Source organism: Convolutriloba macropyga, chromosome 5 (genome assembly GCF_964194025.1).
Source record: "Convolutriloba macropyga chromosome 5, txConMacr16.3, whole genome shotgun sequence".
Classification (NCBI taxonomy): Eukaryota; Metazoa; Xenacoelomorpha; order Acoela; family Convolutidae; genus Convolutriloba; species Convolutriloba macropyga.
The window spans coordinates 38846000-38858427 of record NC_134472.1 but is presented as its reverse complement, the minus strand read 5'-3'; the positions used below and the strand labels follow the sequence as shown (position 1 = coordinate 38858427).

General features: G+C 34.6%; 1 protein-coding gene across 2 annotated transcripts in view; it reads right to left on the bottom strand.

Annotated features, from left to right (window-relative positions):
• Positions 1-12428, bottom strand: part of LOC142339385 (kinesin heavy chain-like) — a 147624-nt gene that overhangs the window by 129625 nt on the left and 5571 nt on the right. For both annotated transcript variants that reach the window (XM_075389394.1, XM_075389395.1), the window contains exon 2: positions 2927-3029. In XM_075389394.1, coding sequence (XP_075245509.1) covers positions 2927-3029 — 103 coding nt within the window. The remainder of the gene's footprint in view (positions 1-2926; positions 3030-12428) is intronic.

Here is a 12428-nt window from a genome sequence, read left to right as displayed (position 1 = left end):
TTAGGCGGAAACCAGTTAAACCCTTAATGACGGTGCTTCAAAATCCATTTGACGCAACAAAGTACTTAAGTGTCCTTAACACCTAACGATTGTCTTTAACAAGATAATAGCTTACAAAAACAGGAAAAGAGTTCTTCATATTTGCAGCTTTTGTTTTTTATTCCATCCCAAAGTTATGCTAAAATGTTCCTCGGATTTACCCGTGTCACATACCTATAAACTATTCGAATCAAACAATTTCCCCTATCCATCTTTCGCCTAATATCCCATCCCGCTTTGCAACTACCCAGATCACTTTTTTTGAAACAAAATCTGAATTGGACCTCAATTACTTAAGAAATTTAAACACACAAGTCCTAGGCTTATTCGAAAATTGAGCGAATAATTACTTGCTGAAAGGAATATAGCTGAACAAAAATATTTCTTTCTCCGTAATTATTTTTTACAAACTCAAAAATTTTCAAAGTGACACATTACTTGGTTAGAAGAACTCATGGCCAAATTCAGTTCTATGCTTAGTTGATTTTCAAAAGATTTAAATACAATGAGATCTACCCACAAGTCACCATGGTACCCACGCAATTGAGTCTTCGTACGTTTCCATGAACCCACACAAAAGGGTTGAAAAAAATGAGGATTATCCCAACTCATTGGGTGACAAAGAGTTCACGCATATCAAAAACTGGGCAGCTAAAATTTTTGTGAGCCAGGATTATGAATTAAATACTTTTGAGCTGAGGGTGTTATCGAATGGAAGAGTCTCATAACAGAGGATTTCTAGTGGTCCGCAATATGGCAGAATCTCATAAAGTTCACCGAAACTCCTTTAGAGTTCACAACAGAAAAATGTGAGCCCGGGTCACCCGTTGACTTGAATTCTATAGATAACAGCGTAAAGAGAAATAGCACACAAACTCCTTACAAACAATACTATACGTTTCAAAGTTTTTTGATGCAACTCTGAGATTCCCCGAATGATTCAGACGCCAGTGGCAAAAACTGAATACATATTTCAACACATATTTGGGCATATTTTCAATATTTCCTTTCAGCATTTGTCAGAGCAAAACCACACCTCCTCGCCGCATCTGAAATTAGAATGGGCTGCAGTGGGGAAGTTGTGGTTACGTCTAACGCAGCTGGCTTTCCCGCTGACAAGCTGGGCAAGAATGTCTCCTGTCCTTGAGTTATTCTCCGGAATAGAAATTTTCTGTTCGCAGAGGTGTTAGGTTTGCACTCCAGCAAGCAGCAAATATATTCTATCGCTCACTCTATTAAGCCGCGATATCATATCCCCCGACAATGGCAGCTCAAAGTCTGAACACCCACCTTGTCCAGTGTTCCGTTTTGACAGTACGGGCATTTTCGTTTCTCAATGTATAACGGAACAGCAATCCGATAATTCAATGCGGCTCTGAAAGCAAAGGCTCAGACTAGGGATTTAAATTGCGGAAAGCCAAGAATCTGATTGAGGCAACGATAGTGAAAGCCAACAATTTTTTTCCTATTTGAAATCTGGTGACCACGAAGGTTGAAAAAAACAGCATCGTCAAGTATACGCCGCTTTCAATTGGTCAATTGCTTGTCTAATTCCAACAACACTTCGACTTAATCGTAGACGAGCCTGCTTCCAACCGTTTTCAGTTATAACGGTACCTAACATATTCTGAAATGTTGTTCTGAAAATTGTTAAAATCCTGCAAAATAACAGGATTCTTCCCACGAAGTGTTACATCGCAGAGAATATGCCAACTTTGAGACACCAAGATAGCTTTGAAGAACTACAAGTACACACTGTCGGCCATCTATATCAGGAACGTTGTCGAGCAGTTTTCCCATTTTGTTGAATCTTTTCCTTAAAGATGCAGCCAAAAAGATGGGATTGCCAATGGCAGCAGCGCCCAAGATTTCAAGTCTTGCTTTGCTATTTCTCTTTACGCTGCTATCTATAGAATTCAAGTCAACGGGTGACCAGTGCTCACATTTTTCTGTTGTGACATCTAAACCGCAGCCTCCACCCAACTTAGTCAACAAAGTCAAAGCTGTGCAATGTTGTTGATCGATACCAGCACGGATGCCGTCATCCGAATTAGGCTGTACTAGATTGGTAATTTTCTCTCAATTTCTATAATGATTGACCACAATGCTAGTGAAAACAAAAGCGGCCCCAAAGTATCCCCTTGTACGCCGGATTGGCTACTTGTGTTGCTGAAGTGCAAATGACTGTGTTGTGAGGAGCAATAAGCCGCAAAAGGGGTAACACTAGGTAAGATTTTAGCAGCTGCTTCCAAGACTGTGCTTCTTTTCACCGAAGTGAAAGCCTTTTGAACTCAATCTGAAAAATTCCGGATTTTTTTTATTTTTGCAATTTTTCAAAGGAAATTTTTGTTGCATGTACTATCCTTCAGCACCTGCCTTGACTGCTACTTCCAATTGTGTTGTGTTAAATAGTTCATCAGCTTCTGAATTTGCTTCAGGAACTATGCATTTCGCAATAAGACGTCGAATGATTTCCCCCAACAACGATGGGACGGACTCCACCTTTCAATTTTTTCAGTGCAGAAATTGCTGCACTACATAGAAAAGGAGCAACGAATTCGTGATTTTCGCATGAACTTTTTGTCACTGTTTACCACGGTTACGTATCAATTTTTCCAGGTGATAAATACTGACGTAACGTGACAATATGTGATGACGTAATGTGACTGTTGTCTACATAATCCCTGATAATTACAGGATTGTATAATTTGCAGCGTAATGTGGATTGAGAATTGCTAGCAATCACTTCCAATGGATTTCAATCAAACTGATTAAATCACGCATAAAAGACCATCAAAATTTTCGTGGTAATACCCTTTTCCGGAGTCATTCAAATGGGTACAAGTTGAAGTCAAAAGTATAAACATTGACGTAATTTTGAACTAACCTGACACAATTGGCTGAGCTGCTTTCTCGTAAACCGAGCGTTGGTCTATGTTTGATCTAAATACTCGATCAAAAGTGAACGTCTTGGAGGCGCCTTGGGTTCCCTAAAACATTTCTACTGTCACAAATAAACACATCATGATCAAAACCTTTAAAACATCAACGAACTTAATAGTGCTTTCCAAAATTGCACGAAATAAACATAAATAACCGACGTGGGACGAATCCATCTCATAGGACTGTTGGGTGCTCAACTACATTGCCAACTGCACACCCGGGAAGAGGTTTGATTGTAGCCTTTGATAAAGAGTTGGCGGAGGGGCGACTTGACCATTTAAAAAAGATTAAAACTGAAACAAGGAGGCTCGGTAATGTGCGTTCGTTCGCACATAAAGTTCCGACCCCGCTCATCCACATGAGAACTGATAGAAAACCCCAAAAATTCAAGTACTTTCCAAAAACTTGTGTATAAACAAAAATAATGCCTCCAACGCAAATACTTCAATAGAGTAAAAAAAGACCGCATTAGATTGATGAGATCTGCCATAACTAAGAAAGCGAGGCAAAACGAACAACTAAATCAAAAAACAACAACAAACTTTAATTACATCCAAAACTTCATGTCAATTTTATTTTTTTGAAAACTTAATAACAACTTTATTTTAAGAAAAACTTAATAACAAAGTCAAGATAGCGTCAGAGAAACTGGGCAAAAGAACTTTAACTTTACTAGAAAAGATATAGGACCAGTCCAAAATAAGGCTCAGTTACAATTAGACGAAAAAGAAAAACAGTTAAAATATTCACTTATATTTTTAAAAACAATTAATTTCAAAGTAAGGAAAACCACTAGATATCAACTGAAAACATCCTAGCGTTTTATTATCAACAATGCCTATATATGAGGGCATTAGGACCGGTCTTTAATTTTTCTTGTGGTTACAAAAAGAACAAAAAATAATGACAAAATCTCAATTAAAACTTGTCAGAAAACGCCGTCGAAGCAGTAAAGCCATTTCCTGCCCCTCAAATAATTTTTCGGTTGCGCCTTCCTTGAATGATGTGGTATGTTACCTCTCATTAATGGGACTCGGTAAAAAATTGACGGAAAAAAAGCGAAAAAGTGGTAAATTAAGGTACTTTTGTGTTTTCGAAAACAATTATATTCAAAGTCATGAAAGCCATACGCTACAAAATGAAATAATTAAGTTAGTTTGTTTATTCGTCCGCAGGAAGCCCTTGAGATCTGTAATTATTCAGAATAAGTCTTACGTTCACAAAAACAACGTAAAATATAGACAAAAATCAATAACTTATTTACTTTTTTTTGGTAAAAACCCGTGTCGAAGCCAGTACTGTCATAACGAAATCTTTAAAAAAAAATTTGAAGACTCGCGTCTTCTCTCCATGCCAATATTGTAATGTGTGATCTTAAGCTAACGAGATTAGGCAACAAAAACACACACAAAAGAAAAAAAGCAAAATTAGAGTTTTTTTAAAGAATTGTTTTCAAAGTCATGAAAGCCATCAGCCATCTAATCAAATCAGAACATTGAATTATCTGATCCCCCATAGAAATCCAGTGAGACGTGTCCTTCTCCAGAAAATTTCATACAACTAAAAAACAAAGTGAAAACGACAGTTAAAGACAAAAGTAAAAAAAATCAATTAAATTCTTCGAGAAAGTGGTGTCGAAACCTTCAAAACCATCATCAAAATACCCTTATCAAAAAATTTTGATTTGTTCAGTTGTGCCTTATCTTGAACGCTGAAAATGTGTTATGTGAACTGTCTATAATGTCCCAAAGTGAAAAACGAAAAAGACGAAAAATGGGCAAAAAAATGCGGCTAAAAGTAAAAAATTTTTGTGAAATCTGGTAGTATCAAGGCCAGAAAACGATAACTCAACGCGTAAAGCCGCAAAAAAATTAGGTTAAATATTAATTCTGTAGAAAGAATAAGCATTCTTTCTTTGCTGACACTAAGCTAAAAGTTGACCAAAATAAGAGAAAAGTAGTGGCAAACTTCAAAAAGCCCTTAATTATTTAAAAAACATATAATATTAAAAGTCAAAACGACCACAAGCTTTCGAGTGAAAAAATAGATAAAATAATAAGGAACCAATTGGACCTAACATCAGTCAGCTTTGATTTGAATTGTTCTGTTCTTTAATTAACATAAGATCGATTTCGAAAAAAAGACTGAATAAAATGCAAAATATTTTTGGATTGTATCAGTCCTAGATTGGACCAAAATTAGCCATGCTCTTGTTGTTCGTCCACTGAGAACACTTAATTGTTTCGAATGTTATAGATATAGATAATTTGTAGTACAAAATTGAAAATTGCGTTTTGGATAATCATCGAGATAAGTTAGCAAAAAAAGGCCAAACGTTAATTCCAGAGCACTCCCAATGGAAGTGGAAGACGGACTAGCCCCCCATGGTTTTTAAAAAGACTGTGTTAGTGTTTTCTGGGTTTGTACTTCCGGCAAAATTAATGAAAGTGGACCAAAGAAGCTTACTTATTGAAATGTTTGATAAAAAAGGCTGAATTTTGAGATATTTACCCAAAAGTTTAGCCAAAAAAAATCAAAATAGTCAACAATACTTTTTTGTCCTAAAAATGAAATCAAATACACTTGTTTTTAAACAAAATTGACCAAATTTTCGATAAAACTTCCGGAAAATGTGAATAAAAATACAGCAAATCAATCTCAATATTCACAAAAATTTAAACCTCGATAAATCGCTCTAGAAAACGAAACTCAAAAAATTCTTTTTAATTCCATATTCTAAGCTGGATAGGCTTTTCAATGATACCACTCACAACTCTCTCCGATGAATATATCGATCGACCAAAATTGTATTAAAAAACCGGTTGAGTATATAGTTCCTCCGCCCTCAACAGGGGTCGGAACAAACAGGAGCAAAATTTATTACTTTAACTTTAGTAAACTGACGCAAATTGCGTTCACCTGCTTAAAATTGCGAACAATCTATACTCTGGAAAGTTGTCGAAGTTCAAAACAATGTGAGCCTTAGCAAACCTCTCATCAAAATACATCGACAAAACTCAACCACTTGAAACTAAAATGTGCAATAAAAAGTAAACGGAAGAAAAATGAACAAAACAATCTGGTGAAATTTCTCAAAAAATCAAGAATTTTAAAAATTGTAACACGAAAGACTCCGAAAGTCGTTATGCGCAGAAATTCTAGCATTCCTCTGATGTAGTCATTGCCTGCTTACAGGTTAAATAAAAAACTGCTAAATGAAAAAAAGTCAGACACCAAAAACAAATAATTGAATTTTCAAGAAATAGAAAACTCAAATGTTACTTCTAGGCACCATTCCTTGTATAATTTTAAAATTAGAAGTAGGTTTTAGAAATGTTAAACTGAATGATCAAACAGACTTACATCAAACAACGATTGATTTTAATTTGCAACGCAAATTTACTCTTAAAAAATATTCTTGCACAAAAGAACTAAATCTATCTACAAAATTAAACCTTCAAGAGTCTAACCACGGACAACGCTTAAACTCTCAGACAACACTTTAACATTAGAAGACAACGCTTTAGCTTTTGAATCTAACAGTCGCTATAAATTAGGCAAACAAACGTAAACTTTGAAAACGAGCAGAGATTTTGACCTCGAATCTCGACCTAAATATAATTTCAAGACATTTGAATATTCGATTTTTTTTGGATAAGTTAACGAATCCATAAAGAAAGTTTACATAACTTTTCAAAAAAATTTCACATAATTTTTAAAGTTTCTATTGCCAGAATTTATATTATCATTTAATTCGCCTTTTACTTGCAGGTGACGTAGAGTTGCACCCTGGTCCAATAAAATTCAAATGATATTGGTAACTGCATCTACGGCTCCACAAAAACTTGGTTTTCAGAATCTGATAGCACAACTTTGTTGTTAACCAATGGAAAAAATCGATCGCTTCAGACAAGACCGTACTGACAACAAAAATGGAGGCGGTGTCAAGCTTCTGGTACAATAAAATTATTGAACCAAAATTACCAGACTTTCAAATTGTTTCAAGTCACGTTGGATTGAATGTTCTTTTGGAAAATTTTATAAGCACTCAATTATTAAACTGTCATATTGTCTATCGAAACCATTGAGCCACCGAGAGGCATTTAATTTGGAGATCATTGAAACATTGAATTACAATTATTAATGGGTGATTACAATATCAATTATTTGAGTTAAAGAACACAAATAAGACACAATTCTCAAACCCTACAACCTTAGTCCTATGAATCAGGGTAAATAAAAAAACTGCTAAATGAAAAAAAAAGTCAGACACCAAAAACACAAATAATTGAATTATCAAGAAATAGAAAACTCAAATGTTACTTCTAGGCACCATTCCTGGTATAATTTTGAAATTAGAAGTAGATTTTAGAAATGTTAAACTGAATGATCAAACAACAGACTTACATCAAACAACGATTGATTTTAATTTGCCACGCAAATTTACTCTTAAAAATATTCTTGCACAACAGAACTCGATCTATATACAAAATTAAACCTTCAAGAGTCGAACCACGGACAACGCTTAAACTCTCAGACAACACTTTAACGTTAGAAGACAACGCTTTAGCTTTTGAATCTAACAGTCGCTAGAAATTAGGCAAACTAACGTAAACTTTGAAAACGAACAGAGATTTTGACCTCGAATCTTGACCTAAATATAATTTCAAGACATTTGAATATTCGATTTTTTTTGGATAAGTTAACGAATCTATAAAGAAAGTTTACATAACTTTTCAAACAAATTTTACATAAATTTTTAAAGTTTCTATTGCCAGAATTTCTATTATCATTTAATTCGCCTTTTACTTGCAGGTGACGTAGAGTTGAACTCTGGTCCAATAAAATTCAAATGATATTGGTAACTGCATCTACGGCTCCACAAAAACTTGGTTTTCAGAATCTGATAGCACAACTTTGTTGTTAACCAATGGAAAAAATTGATTGCTTCAGAGAAGACCGTAGTGACAACAAAAATGGAGGCGGTGTCAAGCTTCTTGTACAATAAAATTATTGAACCAAAATTACGCGACTTTCAAATTGTTTCGAGTCACGTTGGATTGAATGTTCTTTTGGAAAATTTTATAAGCACTCAATTATTAAACTGTCATATTGTCCATCGAAACCATTGAGCCACCGAGAGGCATTTAATTTGGAGATCATTGAAACATTGAATTACAATTATTAATGGGTGATTACAATATCAATTATTTGAGTTAAAGAACACAAATAAGACACAATTCTCAAACCCTACAACCTTAGTCCTATGAATCAGGGTAAATAAAAAAACTGCTAAATGAAAAAAAAAGTCAGACACCAAAAACACAAATAATTGAATTATCAAGAAATAGAAAACTCAAATGTTACTTCTAGGCACCATTCCTGGTATAATTTTGAAATTAGAAGTAGATTTTAGAAATGTTAAACTGAATGATCAAACAACAGACTTACATCAAACAACGATTGATTTTAATTTGCCACGCAAATTTACTCTTAAAAATATTCTTGCACAACAGAACTCGATCTATATACAAAATTAAACCTTCAAGAGTCGAACCACGGACAACGCTTAAACTCTCAGACAACACTTTAACGTTAGAAGACAACGCTTTAGCTTTTGAATCTAACAGTCGCTAGAAATTAGGCAAACTAACGTAAACTTTGAAAACGAACAGAGATTTTGACCTCGAATCTTGACCTAAATATAATTTCAAGACATTTGAATATTCGATTTTTTTTGGATAAGTTAACGAATCTATAAAGAAAGTTTACATAACTTTTCAAACAAATTTTACATAAATTTTTAAAGTTTCTATTGCCAGAATTTCTATTATCATTTAATTCGCCTTTTACTTGCAGGTGACGTAGAGTTGAACTCTGGTCCAATAAAATTCAAATGATATTGGTAACTGCATCTACGGCTCCACAAAAACTTGGTTTTCAGAATCTGATAGCACAACTTTGTTGTTAACCAATGGAAAAAATTGATTGCTTCAGAGAAGACCGTAGTGACAACAAAAATGGAGGCGGTGTCAAGCTTCTTGTACAATAAAATTATTGAACCAAAATTACGCGACTTTCAAATTGTTTCGAGTCACGTTGGATTGAATGTTCTTTTGGAAAATTTTATAAGCACTCAATTATTAAACTGTCATATTGTCCATCGAAACCATTGAGCCACCGAGAGGCATTTAATTTGGAGATCATTGAAACATTGAATTACAATTATTAATGGGTGATTACAGTTTCAATTATTTGAGCAAAAGAACACAAATAAGACACAATTCTCAAACCGTACAACATTAGTCCTACGAATCAGCAGGGCCCAGCAGGATTTCAAAATAAATCAAGGTAATTGATTGACTACACGGCTTTAGTCATTTTGTAAAGAAAAACTTTTTTGTTTTTCTCACGTATCGACTCAGATCAACTTTATAATTTATGCATCACCAATTGAACCCACTTAACTAAAACTAAACCCTTTGTTTCAAACAATTGCCAAAAAAAACTATACGATGTTAAAGCTTTTCGAAAAACAGTTTTTTCAAACAGGTCTGATTTCTATCAGTCTCAACGATGAAATAGCGAAGCTTTCTAACGATATTGCTTCAAAAGCAATTGATAAGCACGCTCCAACAGCAAAGTTTGTATTCGAACCTGTACTCGAAGCCAAAGCAAACCTTTCCTAGCAGAAAAATCTTATCCTAAACTCTAAGTCCGAACAAATGCGGATGGATCTCTGAAGACCACGAAGTTTTTCATCAGCAAGTTTTTTTTTCATTTTTATAGATGCAAAAAATAACCACAGACTTCAACAGACTTTAATCTCCAGAGGCAACTTAATGAACCTGCCTTATCTTTAAAAAAAGGTGAATTTAAGTGGCAGGAGCAAAAAATTGAAAATGCCTCCGGAATAATTAGGGAGATATTGTAACTCATCCCAAATATAGTAAATCACTTGAATTACACATTTTCAACGTTTGGAGTTCATTAGTTGTGGAAATACAAAACCAAAACCCTTTTACATTATGTACCTCAGCACCAATGTAAAATTTTTCTTTCAATATGTATCACGTTTTGAATGTAAACAGGCTCGTCACTTAAATCCAAACACACCGTAAGGTCCCTCATCTATACCTGCTTGGGCAATAAAGGATGCTGCTCAGTTTTGAATCATTATGCATTCTTAGCAACACTCATAAACGAACAATTCCGATCACAGCTTAAATTGGCAAATGTTACACCCTTATTTAAAAAAAGGCTCCAATGAAGATGCAATTAACTAACGGACAATTTCAACTAAACAAAACAACATTGTTAGCCAAAAAATAAGTTTCTTTTCAGAAAAACTTCAGGAAGGTGCACTGGCACTAATAACAGAACCGGTCCGAAGTAAACTGAAAAAAAAAAGAAAAGTAAGGTGATCTACGGGTAAATAACCCGAAGCTCTCAGAAAAGCAATATGTTGAATATCGAGTTTTAGCCTTGTCAATAAACTATCAAGAACACATGAAATGCTATTGAGCACAACGGCGCAAATAATAAATACCTTTTATACCTTACGAGTCTGTGTTCTGAAAAAAAAACTTGTAGATTATTTTGTTTAAAGTCATCTGCCTGACAAAATGTAAGAATAATAAAAGGAGCAACGAATACAGGCAGATTTCAATAATTAGTCAACAACTTTTGGAAAAAACTGTTAGAGTCAAAGAATTAGTTATATAAAGCTGAAACATTTACATTGATTCAATTATGCCTCGTTAGCAACCGACCCGCCAATAATGAGACCAAGTGATAATAAAGAAAAAAAGGCGAAAAAATATCAAAAATTAAAATATTTTGACACTAAGTGGTTTTAAAAAAAATGCGAAACATTTGTTTCCAGGTTCAGGAATTAAAGCAATTTCAAAGAAGCGCAATTAGAGCACACGTCAAACACTTTAATACCACTCAAGAGACGACACTAAAAACCGAATTGAAATTACTACCCATGAAACATAAACCGACTAACGTCGGAATAATTGCTCTCGAATGACAGGAGGCGCAATTTAAATCAGGGGATGTAGCCCAAAAAAATCTTTGTGGGTGCGAATACATCAGTCGAAGGTTAGGTTCGAACCCCGACCTACTGAGTCCAAATCTTTTTCGATTGAAAGACATAGCCAGATTAATTCCGAAAAGGACTTTCAATAGAAAAATGACCAACCTCACGAACCAGATGGAACCCCTACATAATTTTACTTAACACTTTAAAGAGACAAGGAAAACCTCTATCAAACTTTTCTACAAAATGCTGGAATGCAACTTTTAAACCACTAATCAGAGCTACAACTTTGGCATAAAGGTCACCCACCCATTACTTGGCAGAGAAATACTGAAGAAAGCAAACAAAAAATCTGACCAAAAATTGGAAATTTTGGTGATTTATTTAAGCGAAAAGTGCCCGGTTTAACTTTAGAGCGTCTTCCCTAACCAATATTCGGAAAAAAATCCATAACAATTTTTTCTAGATCAGTCACTTACCCAATACGCGGCACAGGAACATTAGAACAATAAAAAACGCAAAAGAACAGAAAACCTGCAAATAAATTCGGGATCTATTTATTCCCCCCCAGCGTAGTGGGCTTATATTTTTTACGCCCTCCCCCGCCCCCAGGTTAACGTTCTAATGTTTTACATAATAACGTGTTAGATAACCTATAATTTGTAACCGGGGGCGTAAAAAACATTGGGGGGACTGGCAAAAAAGAATAGGTACGAAACCTTTTGTTTAATTTATTTCATTGAAAAGTGGCATGTCTAGCCATTAAGTGCCCTCCCCACCGGCCCTCAATCTTTTAAATATGAATTGAAGTGAAATTACAAGAAGTGAAATTACCAAGAAAATTACAGTGAGAAGCATGATATCAGAAGAAATAGGCAAAACAGAAATGTGCTCAAGTTTACTCAAATTTCTGCAGAAAAAAACTCCACCAATCAAATGACAGACAACCGAAGCTGCTATTGAAACTAAATTCAACAACAAATCACCAAAATCTACGAATAAATGATGCAGACTACAAACATACCCGGCAGATTGCCGGAAAATAGCCGCCGTTGATTCCAAAAAGCATAATTGGGATTGAACGAATAGAAGATATTCAATTAAAAAAATTTTTGTACAAAAGAATTTTTTTAAGCCCGATTTATTTTGTTGGCATTCCGTAGTTGAACGAACAAAAAATCTGGAAAAATTAACAGAACTTCTGTATATTACAAGGGCACATAAAGCCAAAGAAGAAAATCATTTAAGCAAAATATAGTAATTAAATGCTCAGAATTGAATATGCAAGTCGTACTAGGCTACGAAACGTGTAAACGGTTATAGAAAAACAAAATCAGAAATTCAAATAATTTCCTGCTTCAAAGCTGACACTCAAATACAATTGACTAACATAGCTGGCAGA